The 15599-nt window shown below is 39.1% G+C and overlaps 1 protein-coding gene across 2 annotated transcripts in view; it reads right to left on the reverse strand.

The window, feature by feature from the left end:
* Nucleotides 1-14722, reverse strand: part of wnt7aa (wingless-type MMTV integration site family, member 7Aa) — a 25023-nt gene extending 10301 nt beyond the window's left edge. Inside the window, exons 1-3 of one of the 2 annotated variants that reach the window (XM_043708000.1) lie at nt 13597-14722; nt 11824-12050; nt 9078-9349 (exon numbers count right to left, since the gene is read on the reverse strand). In XM_043708000.1, the coding sequence (XP_043563935.1) occupies nt 9078-9349; nt 11824-12050; nt 13597-13667 (570 nt within the window). In that variant the 5' untranslated portion in view covers nt 13668-14722. Of the gene's footprint in view, nt 1-9077; nt 9350-11823; nt 12051-12851; nt 12956-13596 lie in introns of those variants that run through there. The other variant, XM_043708001.1, reaches the window with a different exon arrangement.
* Nucleotides 14723-15599: the final 877 nt, after the last annotated feature.

The following is a 15599-nucleotide window of genomic DNA, read 5'->3' on the forward strand; positions in this document are numbered from 1 at the left end:
CCAAAGATGTACAGGTCAGGTGAATTGGCCATGTTAAGTTGCTCTTGGTGTTAGGTGCATTAGTCAGAGGGAAAAAGGTCTGGGTGGATTAGTCTTCGGAGAGTCGGTGTGGACTTGTTGGGCTGAAGGGCCTGTTTCCACACTGTAGGGAATCTAACCTTAACAACGGTCTATTTACTAACAGTGTGGATTTTGTTTCATTGGTTATAAAAATAAGTTTGGGCAGAATCTTTTATTCAAAGTACATTCTGTCTTAGAAAGGTATGAGCTCGGTATCCAATTTAAATGTCTGTCTTTTCCAGCTTTAATTTTCCTTCAGTTCCCTCTTCTATCTTTAGCAGTAGCACATATTTCAGATTCATAGCTTTTTCCTGTCACCTTTTGCCATCTTGTCATCATCAACTAATTCATGCCATTATTACCTTTCTGATTACCACATCCAACTGTACCACATTATTCACACTCCCTGTCTCAAGAATTGTGCCATCCTACCTCCCATTGCTAAAGCTATATCACCTGTCCCAATCCCACTTCATGGTCACTATTTCCCACTCCAAACTATCTCCACTATTGCAGTTCATCTTAAGCACTTGCCCTTCTCCTGATCCTTCCTATCACTTTTGCTACAAAGCCCACGTTAACATCATAAAAACACATTGAAAAAATTAAAAGCAGTTGTTGCATCAAGCCATGCATTCAGCTCTACCACCTATTCCAACAGAACTTCACGCAGTCTCTCCCATTAACTTATTTTCCCAGTATTCAGACAGCCAACTAAACACTTTTCCAATATATCAATAATCCACAACTGTCATCCCAGGACTCATAAACACTGAATCTATTCTACAATGATGCCAACATGGTGCTTATAATATATTACACCTCAGCCCTCGGGGTTCACCATGAGGATTCCAGTATGCAAAGATCTTCCTACCACTCCCTCCACAAGCCAATGCTCCCACATTCATTCATTCTTCCCATATTTTGCCACCCACTCTCAATCTCCTTAGACCTCCCTCTTAATATGGCTAAAACTATATCACCTGTCCCAATTCACCTCCCACCTTTAACTGGAGGATGACCTTTTAAATGTCCCTCGAGCTGTCTCATGCTTGTTTCAATATATAGATAGAATAATATTGAATGATAATCAATGTTTTTGATGTAAAATCTGATTGAAAATTGGACACACACATACAACACTATTGTGTGTTTAGTTTCTCCAATCACTATGAAGCAGTCACCCTGATAATGTGTTGCATGTTATACAACAAAAATATAGCATGCTAAATAAGGATATAAGATGTCGGAGTAAGAGCAGACCATTTGGCTGTCAAGCCTTTTCCATCAGTCAATGAGATAATGACTGACCTAATATACCCTTAACTCTGCCACTCCCCCACACACTTCATTCATTTGATTCCTTGCCCTTAAACTCAGCATGAGTGATCTGCTCACATTTAGAACAATATTTTGAACCCATCAAATTTGAGATGCCCATGTTTCAAAGTATCAAATGTGTAGAAATTTAGAGAAAGACAAACTGCTGATGTATTCTAAGCAAAGAAAAACAGAAATCAATAAGCAACTCCACCACCCTCAACTCCCATCCTTCAATTTGCTAAACTTCCCCCAGAGGTACAGCCAGGAGGAACAGGAAGTCAATCACCTCCATCTTTCCACACCATGGCTAATATTATTGAACTGAAAATAAAATCCTTTCTGATTTCACCTGAGAAACTCTCAACAGGTAAAAAATTACCCATCTCCTTTTACATATATAGATACGGACATGAGGTATAACTTAATCGTACAGCATGAGTAAATTAAATATAATAAACGTGCATCTATTTACCATCTCTTCTGTTTCTTCCTGATGCTTTTCGCAACACGTTCAGGCACAAAACTTCAGGTATTCAATATTTTAAAATTACTATGCATTGATAAAAATCCTTTGACATGGCATAACTATAATTTCTCAACAAGAACAATGATACTATGATCAATAAACACCAAAATTCTTCTGTCTTTTAATTTCTCCAGTCTTCACCCTGTTCCTTCCCCTTCCCCGCCTCTTTACTTGCTAAAACCCTGACATATTTCTAATCTTTTCTCATTATGATAAAGGTAATTGACCTGACATATTAAATTGGTTTCTCTCTCCACAGATGGTGCCTGACTAGCATTTTCTGATTTCATTTCAGATTTCCAGAATCTACTACATTTTGCTTTTACATGTCTATATTACTTTCAGAGTAGAAAAAAATCAATGTACTTGAGAAAAGGGAAAAAAAACAGAACCCAGAACCAAAGATGGAGTAATTTGAAGAGATACTCAAGTCAGAGAGAAACTTTAAAAGGGGGGAGGGATAGGGGTAGGGGGAGCTGAGTTATGTGGAGAGGGTGGATGGGTGATGATGGGTTTCAAGAGGGAATTCCAGAATCTGAGTGTCTGGATGCGTGACTACCAATGGGTGGATAAAGGGATTGGAGCATATATAACAAGTAGGAATCAAAAAAGTGAAAACTTCAGGAATGCTACAATGTTGGACAGGTTTGTAGATAGGGAAGGTTGAGAATATCAAATATTATAAAATGGACAATCAGTGCTTTTAATTTGAGATGCTGGGAGACTGAGAACCAAAGTAGGGGATCAACACAGGGTGATGAGTAAGTGGGAGACACCGAACTTTGGACAAGATGACAATTACAAACATTGAAGACTGGGAGGCCAGCCTCAGTTGAGTCTGAAGGAGGTAGATGTTTCAGTGAATAGTGAACTATAGTAGGGATTGAAGCAGGTACAACAACAGAAGTGGAAGCAACCAAAGTAAAAGATACATTTGGTCAGAACATTAGTTCAGGCATCAAAGTTGTGAAAAAAATATAGTTCAGTCTGAGACAGTGGGCTTGGAGGAGGGTAGAATATTTGGCATAGGTTAAGTATTTCCAATGTTTCACTGAAGAAAATGCAGAAATGGATGATGGGCAGGGGGGTCATCAACCGATACGTTGAATCTGCTTATGTCTATACAAGTTGTCAAGAATAAGCATGTGAATGAAGAAAAGTTCTGAGGAAGGTCCTATTGACTTGAAACGTTAACTTTGATTTCTCTCCACAGATGCTGCCATACAGGTTGAGTTTTTCCAGCAATTTATGATTTTGTTGTTGAAGAGAAAGAAGGAGTTGAGAGTCAATGTCTCGAGGATTCACAAGCTGAAAGTGCAGTGTTAGAAGTGAAATCATTGCGACAGATGCTTTGGCAACTATTGGACAGGTGGGAGGAACCAAGAAAGATTGGACTGACCATGCAGAACAACTGAGGAACATGTTTAAGGAGGATGTTGCAGTGAACAATGTGAATGGTTTTAAATGAGTTGAACCTCATATGGAAGGGCAATTAATCATGGTCACGGTCACTGAGCATATCATTCATAACTTTAATTAGGATTCTTTCAGTTTTGTGGGGGAGTGGAAACCTGATGGAAAGAATTCAAAGCAATCCCAAGGGCACTGGAAATGAATCTGTGAGGCTGTAACATGTTTAAGGATAATAAACAGGAAAGGGAGATTGGTGATGGGCCAATATTTTGCAAAGAGAAGGACTCAATGTTTAGGGGAGTAAAAAGTTCAGCATCATGAGGGGACTAAACAGGGCTGGTTAGAGAGAAGCTGCTGCCTTTTATAGAAGGGTCAAGAACCAGAGGAAGCTCAGTTAAGGTGATTGGAAAAATAACCAGTGGTAACATGAGAATTTCGTGCAGTGAGTAATTAGGATTTGGAATGCATTGCCTTAATCTATGCTGGAGGCAGATTCAATTGTAGCTTCAATAGGAAATTGGATAAGCATATGAAGAGAAGCAATTTTCAGGGTTATGAGGAAAGGGTGGGGGAATGGGACAGGAGAATTGCTCTTGCAGAGACCTGGCATAAATACAATGAGCTAAATGGCCATTTTTCTATGTTTTTGCAATGTAACTGTGCTGATTCAATGACACTTTCAACAGAGTTGGATAATCCCCAAGGAGAAGAAACCATTTGCAATGTCAGCAAGTGAGAAAGCTAGGAAGGGAAGTTGATTTGTCTTTGAATAATTAGTGGGAATTACGGACCTTAGTCATCCAAATATATTGTCACTTGAAAACATTCTGGGCAAATATTGTCTCTGGCATCAAATAGGAACACACTATTTCTGTGAACAACTTAATTGTCATAGATATTCAGGAACGATGATCTGGGTTTCAAATGACCTCATATTCCTCAAGCAAACAAAAACAGAAATTGCTGGAGAAACTCAGCTTGTCTGACAGCATCTGTGGAGAGAAAAATAGAGTTAGCAGCTTGAGTCCAGTAACTAGTTCAGAAGAAGGGTCACTGGACTTGAAAGGTTAACTCTCCACAGATGCTGCCAGACCTGCTGAGCATCTCCACCAATTTTGTTTCTGTCTGATTCAGATCTCCAGCACCCACAGTTCTTTAGTTTATGATGTCATAATCTTTCTTGGCTCACCAACTGAACAGAAGCTTATACCTCACTGCAGTTATCTCCTGCTTTATGTGCAGTTTGGTTATTAGTTAACTCTCAACTAGCTGCAACATGTACTACAAAAAAGGATAACCTGAAATAGGCCTGGTATCTCAAAAGGCTTCAGGTCATCATGGTTCTGCAGCTGTTTTGCAAATTCCACATCACTCAATATAACATATTCTATTGCTTTCAAATTCACTGCTATCTCTAAGACACAAAGGTATGCCCCAAGCTCCTTACAACTATGTCTCCAAAGTCTAAAAATCCCTGTCAGACAGATCTCCTCCTTCTGTTTAATATCCATCTTCAAATCAACCACGAACACAAAAACCTGAATTGCCAGAGGCTACCACATAATGACACAGGAATGGATGAGTTATTAAAGCAGCTCCTCAATAACCAAATGCAGCAGAATATAAGCATAGTAAACCAAAATCATGCATGGAACACTATGTGGTTACAATAAGCACAGTACAATCCCAATAATGCCTGTAAAATGGATCTTGCAATAATAAATACCATAGGTACCCATTTATTACAAACTTTCTAGTGCTTATAAAGCACAAAGACCAGAGCCATGCCAATCTCATTTCCTATATCGAATTTTGGGATGACCAAGAGACTTGACATACCAGTAATGGTTAAATTATTAAAAGCTATGAAGCACCACATCTAGATCCCCTGTCCCCAGTAACTAAGATAAAATCCCTGTTAGATATATTACAATTTAAGCAATCAATATATATCTGGAACTAAAAAAGATCAAGTATATCTTGGGATTTATTCATTACCTTATCTTACAGTTCTTAGCTTCACCATATATGCAGATATGCAAATAAGTAGGGACTTTTCACAAATTATATAGCTTTCATACTATTAGTTTTGTGACCCAAAGAAGTATCTGACAAACATCTAATGAAGCTGGAACCTCATATACAATGTACCAGTGAAATAAAAAGCAAACAGTACCACCCTGTCACAGTCACACAACATTATGGTTTCTCATGTCGACATCTTTGTAGTCTCGAGGAAAGTTTTCATACATATTTGTCAAACTTCACAGGGAATGTTTTGCTACAATTAAAATTGGATCAAACTTCAATTCATTAAAGTTGTATTTTCTATAACATTATAAAGGATTTTGCAGATTGATTACTCCAATATTATTAAGTATTCTAAAAGATAAATTATAAATGAGCAATGTCACTTAATTCAACTCATGGTCTTGGGGGTCTGTAACATAAATGTATGAAAGTGATGGGTTAGGTTATGAGGATAAATTAAACTAAAACTTGGGGCAACTGCTGTCAAGGCGTAATGTGGTAAGACCACTATCTGAGGTCTTTCTGCCAAAGTTAAATGGAGCACCATTCCATTATCAGACATTCCTGGTATCTTAAATGCAAATAAATATAAAAATCTCACAACACCAGGTTATAGTCCAACAGGTTTAATTGTAAGTACACTAGCTTTCGGAGTGACGCTCCTTCACCAGGTGGTAGACTACCTGATGTTGTGTGATTTTTAACTCTGCTTCTGTTAATTAGGGAGTCAGGGACGAGTGATCATACTCCAAACTTAAAGAAACATTTTTCAGGAGTGAATTTGAGAAACAATTTTTAACATAAATAGTAACTAATGCCAAAACAATTATCAACCTTAAAATTAAGACTGTTTTAAGAGATTTGGAGTAAACGAGTCAGGCTGCAGATCAGCTCTGAACTCATTAAATGGTGAAATATAATTAAGTCCTTAATAGCTTTGTCCTGTTGCTATGTTCCTATTTATCTTTTCATGAAACTTTATCCTCTCACAGTTTTAGCATCTATTGGGGTCTTAAATTATTCCAGAGATTTTGCTTCTTTATCTTTTCTGGAAGACTATTCCAGGTATTGATTACCCTTTTCTTGGTAGTGCTTCATTACGTCAACCCTAAAACTGCCTATTATCAATGTTCCAAAGTCTCAGTCTTAGTTTAATTTGAAGTAATTGAGTTAACTATCTCTGTTGTGGTTAGTATACCTTTATATTTCTATAAACTTGCCTCCCATTTACTTTCCTTAAAGGCTACAGATTTTCTAATCTTTCCTCATTGTCAACCTTATGACAAGAGAAATCACCCTTATTGCTCTACCCTACACTACCTTAAGGCTTTATGATTCATGATCAAAACTGAATACACTATTCAAGGTACAATCTTTTCTATAGCACTATCCAGTTCACTGTGATGTTTTTAGAATTATATGCTGAAAATTTCGAGCTGTAGCTTAACCCTTTGATTGCTTTGCTGACTGCTAAAAGTTGAGTCTACTATCACTCCGAGATCGTCATTCTCTGTTCAACACTCATTATCCATATATTTTTCCAATTTTTTTTTAATTTGCCAGATCTTGCACCTATCTAATTATATCTACCATTATTTTATTGAATCGTTTGTTGTCTCTGGATCCTCTTGCTACATCAACTTCAACCAATCCTGTTCCCCTAGTTTACTGTTATCATGGAAATGAATTATGTAGCATTGCATTTTTATATTAACTCTGTTGGTATAAAACAGCAACAGCAGCAGCAATAATACCTAAGACACTCCACTCAGTACAAATGTTTAACCAATATCACTCCACGAATTAAATCTGCTGGTCTCTCTATTTCAATCAATTCCCTAACTTTGCCTTCTAATGAAGGAACTTCTGAAGTAAGGTCACAAGACTTGAAATGTTAACTCTGCTTTCCATCCACAGATGCTCCTAGACCTGCTGGGTTTTTCCAACAATTTCCATTTTTATTACAGATTTTCACTATCTGCATGTGAAACAGATTCTCATGTTAAGTTTTATTGCAGGCTTTCTGGTAAGTCTTGGGCTACAGCATGTACATTCCAATGAAAACTTGAGCTACCACTTCCTTGAAAAAGTCAAAAACACATGGGAAACAAAAATATCATGCTGCTGTTGTGTAATGTTGAATTTTATAATGTGATGTAGAAGGTATAGTGGAAGCAAATCATTTGGCTGGAGCCTAAGAGTACTGAAATTTTATGATGATACTCTTAAGGCTAGGTGATGACTTTTAAAAATTACAGATTGGAAAGTTTTTTATTGTTTTTCCAATTACAGATAAGGGAGAAATAATCAAATTCCATGTGATAATGTTATTCACTAAGTTCTAAAACCCTTAAGATATGTTTAAGTGATATATTTAATGATAGATACACAAGTTGATATTAAATATAAGGCAACATATTTTGATACTCAGTAAACAAAGTATCTTGAACTTTGATGAGAAACTTGTTTTCAAATAATAATTATCATTTTTGGAATTGTTTCATAAGTCTGTTTTGCACTTAATTCATTCACATTCCAATTCATTATCATACTATTTAGGTTAGATATCATTATGATGAAAATGAATAGAATTATAACTCCTCTCACTCCTGAAAATAAAAGAACAGTTAAATTCCTTTCCATGATTATGGTAGGCTGTATATCTGTGGAGAAGCTACCTTTCCTTTCTTTTCGTTCTCTGGCTTTAGAAACTAATAACTGCTTTCCCAAAACCTAGGCAAAATATATTTGGTTTTAAATATGAATAACTCATTAAAAGTCTGAGTTTCCAAACCAGTTAAAGTACGGCATGTTCAAAACTTTGGTCACAGAGATCCACAAGTCCAATTTAACCTAAAATATGCACCAATTAGTTGAGTGTTTCTTTTAGTGATTTATGTGTATTTCAAGTTGATAGTGTAAAATGTAAAGAACAGATTTAAAAGCAATCAGTGCCAGTGAAAAGCAAAGTGCTGTACATTCTCAGTTTGGTAGTCAGCCCAATGTCAACTTGAAAAATGATGTTAATGTGTAAGCTATGACTGAAGACAATAGCCATTGTATATGATAGATAGATAGATAAATAGATAGATAGATAGATAGATAGATAGATAGATAGATAGATAGATAGACAGACAGACAGATAGACAGACACACACACACACACAAAGTCAGACATCCAAAGATCAGAAACTACATTGGACTTCAATCTCTTTAAAAAATGAAATTATTGTGAAAAATGCATTTTAATTAGCACATTTTTGTAAATATAACCTTTTACAGTACCACTTTGGTATATTTTAATTGTAAGTCATTTTCACCAACTATTTTACATGCAATAATACAAAAATATAATACTAAATGTTTTTTAAAAATCCAATGCAACAAGATTATTTCTAATGACTTTAGTAATAAATCACATGCTTTTTGGCAACATGTGACTGATTGTAATTAATAGAGCACTTCAAAACCAAAAGTCCAATGTGATCTAGAAATCTAGTCTAAAGTGAAAAGTAACATTTTAAAATAACATTTTGCATATATCATTTTGGTGAAGTATTTACCTTGTTTAATGAAGTTGTACAGACATTATGTCTGTGTTGCTCAGGGAGACACCTTGATGGCAGTGACTAATTGTCCTATTCCTCCAAATACAAGTGAGAAATCAGAAAATGAAATTTACCTTTGTTATTTCTTCATTAAGACAAGTAGCAGTTGTTCTTACCTTGCGCCCTGCCTCATTATTGTGCAAGTTCATGAGTGTCCTGGCATTCTGTTTGATTTCTCTTGCATCTACAAATACTTTGGAGAATCCAATTCCATATCTGATATCTGCAGAGCAGCCTCCCCATTTCCAGCCTTCCTCCTGATTGTAGTGACCCTGTTTTTCTTTGTCACAGCCACAGTCACTCAGGTTTCCCTGGGTGCATGCAGCAGTAATGGCATGGGCTACTCCAGCAGCAATAATAGCATAGGTGAAGGCTGCTTCTCTGCTTCCTGCAATCAAGATATTGGGACACACGTATTAGTTTGCTTGACCGACTAATGATAATCATAACAGCTCATATTTTACCTTCGTGTCACATAATAATATTTTATACTAAAGTTCCAGTTTTGAAATACGCATTTAACGTATTTGGTAAAAGTGTCCTTGAATTGAAATCTTTACAAGTACATCAGTTCACGTTCCATAAAGTTCAATTGTTTGCAAATCCAAAGTGACGTGAAGACTATTGTGTTTGAATTATAAGAAGCGTCGTTTTTATGAAATTAATTAAACTTTATGGAAATTTGCAAGCAATGAAAGGTTGTAAGATGTTGAGACCCGCTGCAGAAATGTGGAAAACAAAATCGGCTTTGGTTTTGCCTAATAAGCCTTGTGTTCACTACATATTATGGGCCAAACTATGAGTTCAAACCAGAACACAGAATACCTCGAGCAGACGGTTATTCTCAACGGTTTAGCAGTCAAAGGTAGTTTAGCATTTTAGATGGGACTTCGTGTTAAGTTGCTTTTCATGTGAACAAATGCTCACTTCTAGTTGGTTACAAATGGCCATTCCTGATATTTTGCTTTCGGCTACAGGTAAAAAGATTGTTACGCGATTTACCAAAACGACACATCTTCCGCTCTCATATTTGTTACACAACTGCAGGTGTGTTTGTGAGTATTTTAACATCCTTTGTGTGTGACTAAGATGGAAATGTGGGACCTTGCGATAGTGAGAAAGTCAGGGACGAAAGTAAGACAGGCAGACTGTGCAAGAAGGGAGCTGGCAGGTAGAGAACTTGAAAGGCTTCTCCCCGGAGCGAAATAACCACAGGAAATACATCCCCGCTGGCGGGAGTCATGGGTTATCGAATTATGCTTCTGCAATCTGTTATTGGCTTCCTCAATGTCAATGGCGTACATTCTGAATGAAATTCCTCTCTAAACTGATATCTTCTGGAACCTGCTGTTCTCCAGCGCATTTGAGTGTGTACCAAAGATTTCTCTTGTGTACTTTTACACAAATGTATAAACTGGGGGGGAGACGGAATTGATAACCCTTACAGAAACAGCACAGACGATCCTTTACACAATGGAGATGAAAAGCAAGATTACCATGAAGGCAGATTCAGAGTGACTACCTGATTTATATCTGGTACTTCGCTTTGAGGGACAGATTAAGGCACTGCTTTATTTATGGCGAAAATTATACCTTGGGTTCATAACGCAGTTATGTGTCTAAAAATCAATCGTCACCAGGGATTTCAAAAGAGAGTCAAGGATTCTCTTGCTTTGGTAGATTTTCAAGTTTGACAATGATTTTAACACATTGCCTGCGCTCCAAGGACGGCAGATACATTAGTGTTGTCACTAAGAAAAGACGTGGAATTACTGGTTGGGCGCCAAAAGTGGTAGAGGAGCACTGCTCTCTGAAAGAATCTGACTGAAGTGATTGGAAATCTCTTAACTATGGGCCCTCACATCAACAGGGAAAAGAAATCCGACCAGTGGAAAGGAACTTCTTTGATTTTTTTCACGTTAGAAAATTCAAATATGCACATCATAAAAAAAATTTCCAAAACACACGTTGAAGACGTGTTTAAGTGTATCCTTAAGCAAAACAAGCATTTAAACTGATCTGAAAATTCTGATGGTGAGTCATGTTTCCAGATATTGAATCTTCCAGGGATAACCCACAAACAGTGAGTGCCACATGACCGAATTGTTAATAAATAAGATAGTTTACGCAAACTTCCAGTTCGTGTCTTCTGCTAACTGACAAGGACTGATTCCAAGTGGGAATTCCTTCTGTTTTGGGTGAAGCTACTCATGGATGCAAATGTTTTGGGGATAGTTCAAAGAATCTTTACCAGACTGATACCTGGATTGGGTGGGGGAGTTGTCTTATGAGGACAACTTGGATAGGTTCAGTGGAGTTCAGTGAGAGTGGGTTCGACTGAACCATACAGGAACCGGAATGGCATTGACAGGGTAAATATGGAGAGGATGATTTCTCTTGAAAAGAATCTACCCCTGTTTAAAAATCCGGAGTGGCCTCTTTAAAACAGTTTGTCGAGATTTCTCTCTCGCTCTCTCTCGGAGGGTCCTGAGTCTTTGAAACTTTGTCCCTGAGCAGGCGGCGAAGCAGACCCCTTGAGTAAAGACAGAGGTAGATTCCATTTCAGGACAGGAAGTGAAAGGTTATCCAGGATAGGCAGGCATGAGGGTTTGAGATTACAAACAGAACAGCTGAGTAGGCTCAAGGGGCTGAATGGTCCTTTCCTCCTAATCGATGTGTTCAGAGGGTCACCCCCTGTGAAATTGATTAAAATGTTGAAAACTGATCTTGGGTAGTGTAGGAAGAGGGGAATTCCTGCCTGTGTATTTCGTACCAAATTCCTTGCTGTGTAGTGATCCTATATTGACATCTTACATTGTGAAAGATTGGAACAGACAGGTGAGTTTGCATTTAGTAACATACCGACTCTGAGCTCTTTGCCAAAAACAGTCCTTTCGCCGAGGGCAGAGCAGTTCCATCGCCCATAACGGAACTGAAATTGACACTCATTGATTCCCATCTGAGCCCCTTCTCCAATGACGATGATGGCATCGGGGCGACTCTGACAGATCGCCCGCTGACGAGGTGCCAGGCCCGGTATCTTACTGCAGATAATGTTCGCTCCCAGGGCCACCACCGAAGAGAATCCACTGTGGGAAGTCCAGGCAGATATTAGGATAGAGAGAGAGAGAGAGCAAACACCGTCACTAATTATTAACCCCAAACACGGAATTTGCTGCATAAATATAATTGAGTCATTCTAAAGTCATATCCAGCTGTTTCCCAAGAAGGCTGTACAGTTTCTTGCTGTAATAATCTCCTCATTTTCATGGTTCAGGCACATCCAGTGAGACACTCAGCTAACTGGGCCTAACTCTATTGAAAAATTGGAGTTTGAGCGAGCTCAGTTCTCCAGCGCAAGGACCGGGACTTTGGGAAATTCCCCTTCTATCTATAGATTGTCAGTCTTAATGTCTGGATTCAAACACATTAGCCCAAAAGACAAACGCTGAACATTTGCGAGTTAAGGGTATGCCCGTGAGACGTCCAGAAATAGCCCCAGAATATTCCAAGAATTATGGAAGATATGAAACACAAATATAAGCCTTCTCAGTTTAATATTAAATAGTGCAACAACAGATAAAGTACATATCTCACTAACTGCTAAACAGTCCCACATCAACTAAACATGGAAATGTTGTCGAAAGTAAACGGAGTTTATTTTAATATTTAAACTCTCCCCTGATATGAACCGGTTTCATTAAACATATCCACCTCTCGGTGTAGGAGCTGATGTATTATCAAACTTGTTATTATATTCAATTAAATGATAACCCCGGGCTAATAGTGACTGTCTCATAAATTAGAACAGTTCTAACATTCGGTTTCATACATTAACATCCCTAAGAAAGAAGCACTCTTTAATCTCCCGATCTTCATGACGCTGATACCTGAACTATACGTGCATGTTGTGAAGTGAGCTGCTCAGTGTGAACTGACCAGTCAGGTACCACACGTAGTGCAGTCGGGGTTAATTCAGCAAGGTAGTTCTATCCCATTTGGCCGTGGTGATCGATCTACCATCCAGGCTGCAGGGCACGACTGTGCAAAGCCCAGCTCTCCCATTGTGCTGATTGTTAACTCCCGTCTCCATATCAAAGCATGGAGAATCCAAACAGCCCCCAGTGTCAAAAAAGGAGCTGCGTTCCCTGCAACACTTTGTGCATTACACTCTCTCGGAAGCCCTTTCCTCAGCAACGCTTCCAATTGCATTGTTATTCACATTCAATCACAATAAGATCTGTTTTATGAGCTAGGTGATGGAGTAATTTGGGTAAGTCCCGAGGCATTTGGTGTATTTGAGTCCGAATTGACAACTCGGTAAAAGCACAATGCCATTATCAGTTAATTTTCCAGTCCCAAACCGGACAGTGAAATAATCTCTTCCAAACGTAAGCGCTTGGTGGTTTGATTTACACAGTTCTGTGCCTATTCGTTCAAAGTGGAAAAACTTTTCCCCAGTCGGTGGGAACTGGCGTGCACAGGGGCGAACGCAACCTGTGCTTCTCAGTGTTGTGGATCTAAGCAGCAGCACGGCGGACTTTGTTATTACAGACACAAAAACATAATCAGATCGTCAGCGCTTGCACTGAGACAGATTGGCAGGTCGAGGCACGGCAATCTTTTGCCACTTACCCTATTTTAAGATACACGATTCCCACACAGAGGAAAATGTGGAAGAGCCAGCGCCGCGTTTTTCGGTTCATGTTTAAGATTGTGTGGTGACTGCAATTCTTCTCGTCCGCTTGTTAATCAGAGTTCCAGGCAGAAACAAGTCCAAGGTACTGAGAGAACAACTGACCCTAGTGATCTCAGCTCCCGTGCACCCACATTCAAACCAGCGTGTATGGTAAATCCCAGTGGAGAATCGATATCCTGCACTTTTTTTTTGTTACAGATTATCCATCATCTGTATGCGTGTCACACGTATGGAGATTGCAATGGGAGGCTAGGTTGAAGATCGCACAGGGTCCAGGCATTCCCACAATGAGAGCTGGATCTTCTCCCAGGTTCTATATATCTATCGAATCTATTTGGGCGTGTTCGTTTGGGAAAACGCAGCAGACCCACTAAATACCTTTGCAGTGCACACACACACACACACCTTTTATTCTGGGGAGGGGGGAGGGGGGTTGCTAACGAAGAACGTGCAGAATTCTCTCTGAATGATCTAACAACTTCCCATTTTTAACAATGAATGCGGAGTCGATTGCATTTTCTCGGGATCACTCGGTGCCAGGGACCGCGATATGATTTCGGCACCTCAATCTGCACACTATGTTTTGATACTCTCGGCGCTACAAGCAGATTTGCTCAGTGATAAAGATATTTCCCTCCCTCCTTCCCCACCACCGTTTCTCTCTCGGTCTCTGGGTCCCCTGTAGTTTCTTATACAGCAGGCAGTGCATTGTGAGGCAGTTATCTCGATAGATTTTTTTTTCGCAGTTAAGCACACATTGTCCACTTGGCACATGAGATTGTGAGGTGTGTGCCGCAAGGAAGTGGAGATCCTGCCAATGAGAGGTTTATAGAGCGGACGCGCTCAGGCTGTGCCATAGAAAGGGAGCTGAGGCACTTTAGTGATTGAACCGGCCGAACGCGCCGCCCTCTGACTGACTACTGGTGCGGTCCTTTCCACTTGTTAGATTTTTCAAGTCTTCTGCCTCCCCTCCCCCTTCACCTCGATTCACAGTCTGAGTTTGGCGGAAGAAATTGCCCCTCTATATTTGCCCGGTCACGATGCGATCCTGCTGGGCTAATTGGCTCGCTCAGTTCCCTGGTCTCGAAACTCCCATTCCAGAAACAATTTCGAGGGTGTCAAATGTAGACATTCAGAATCACTAACTGTCCTGAATAGGAAAGTGTGGGACTGCTCAATTAAATCTGAGAGAACTTGCTGTTAGTAATCACGGGTGGGGGGGGGGGGGGGGGGATATCCTCATACTTAGTCTGTTTTCTAATTGAGAAATTCGGCTATCGGGCTGTAAGGATTTAAAAAGAGACATTGATCAATATCAAAATTTATAAAAATATAATGCACTGTTTATTTAAGTAGAATGGTTTAAAATCGACTAAGCGGCATTGACCCATCATGAAAGCTATTTTAGTGTACACCATACTTTAGAAAAACGCTTCCCCCTAACGCTTCATGTCAGTCACACAGGCACATATTCCAGTTCTGAAGGAGAGCGATACCAGATCCGAAATGTTAGCTCTGTTTCTCTCTCCGCAGATGCTGCCAGACCTACTAAGCTCCTCCAGCATTGTCTGGGTTTGTTTCAGATTTCCAGCACCCGCAGTATTTTGCCTCTATTCAGACAATGATCTTGCAACCAAATCGGATAGGTGCAAGTGATATCTGACAGGCGGGTTTAGGACGAGTGACGTCCGTTTCGGGCGTGAATTATTATACCTGCCTATGTTACAAAGCAAGAATTCGAAGATCTGCTTGAGAAAAAAAAACCCAAAATAAAATAGTACTCCAAGGGATATAACAGATAAAATCCGAACCGGAAGTTGCTTGCGCTGGTTTTCGTTTGCAATGAATACTCATTTAACTAAATTCAATTAAAGCTTACCGCGATATTATAACTTGAATAACTCACGATCAGGATATATTTAATAGCTCTACTAGGCAG

Source organism: Chiloscyllium plagiosum, chromosome 18, assembly GCF_004010195.1.
Source record: "Chiloscyllium plagiosum isolate BGI_BamShark_2017 chromosome 18, ASM401019v2, whole genome shotgun sequence".
Lineage (NCBI taxonomy): Eukaryota > Metazoa > Chordata > Chondrichthyes > Orectolobiformes > Hemiscylliidae > Chiloscyllium > Chiloscyllium plagiosum.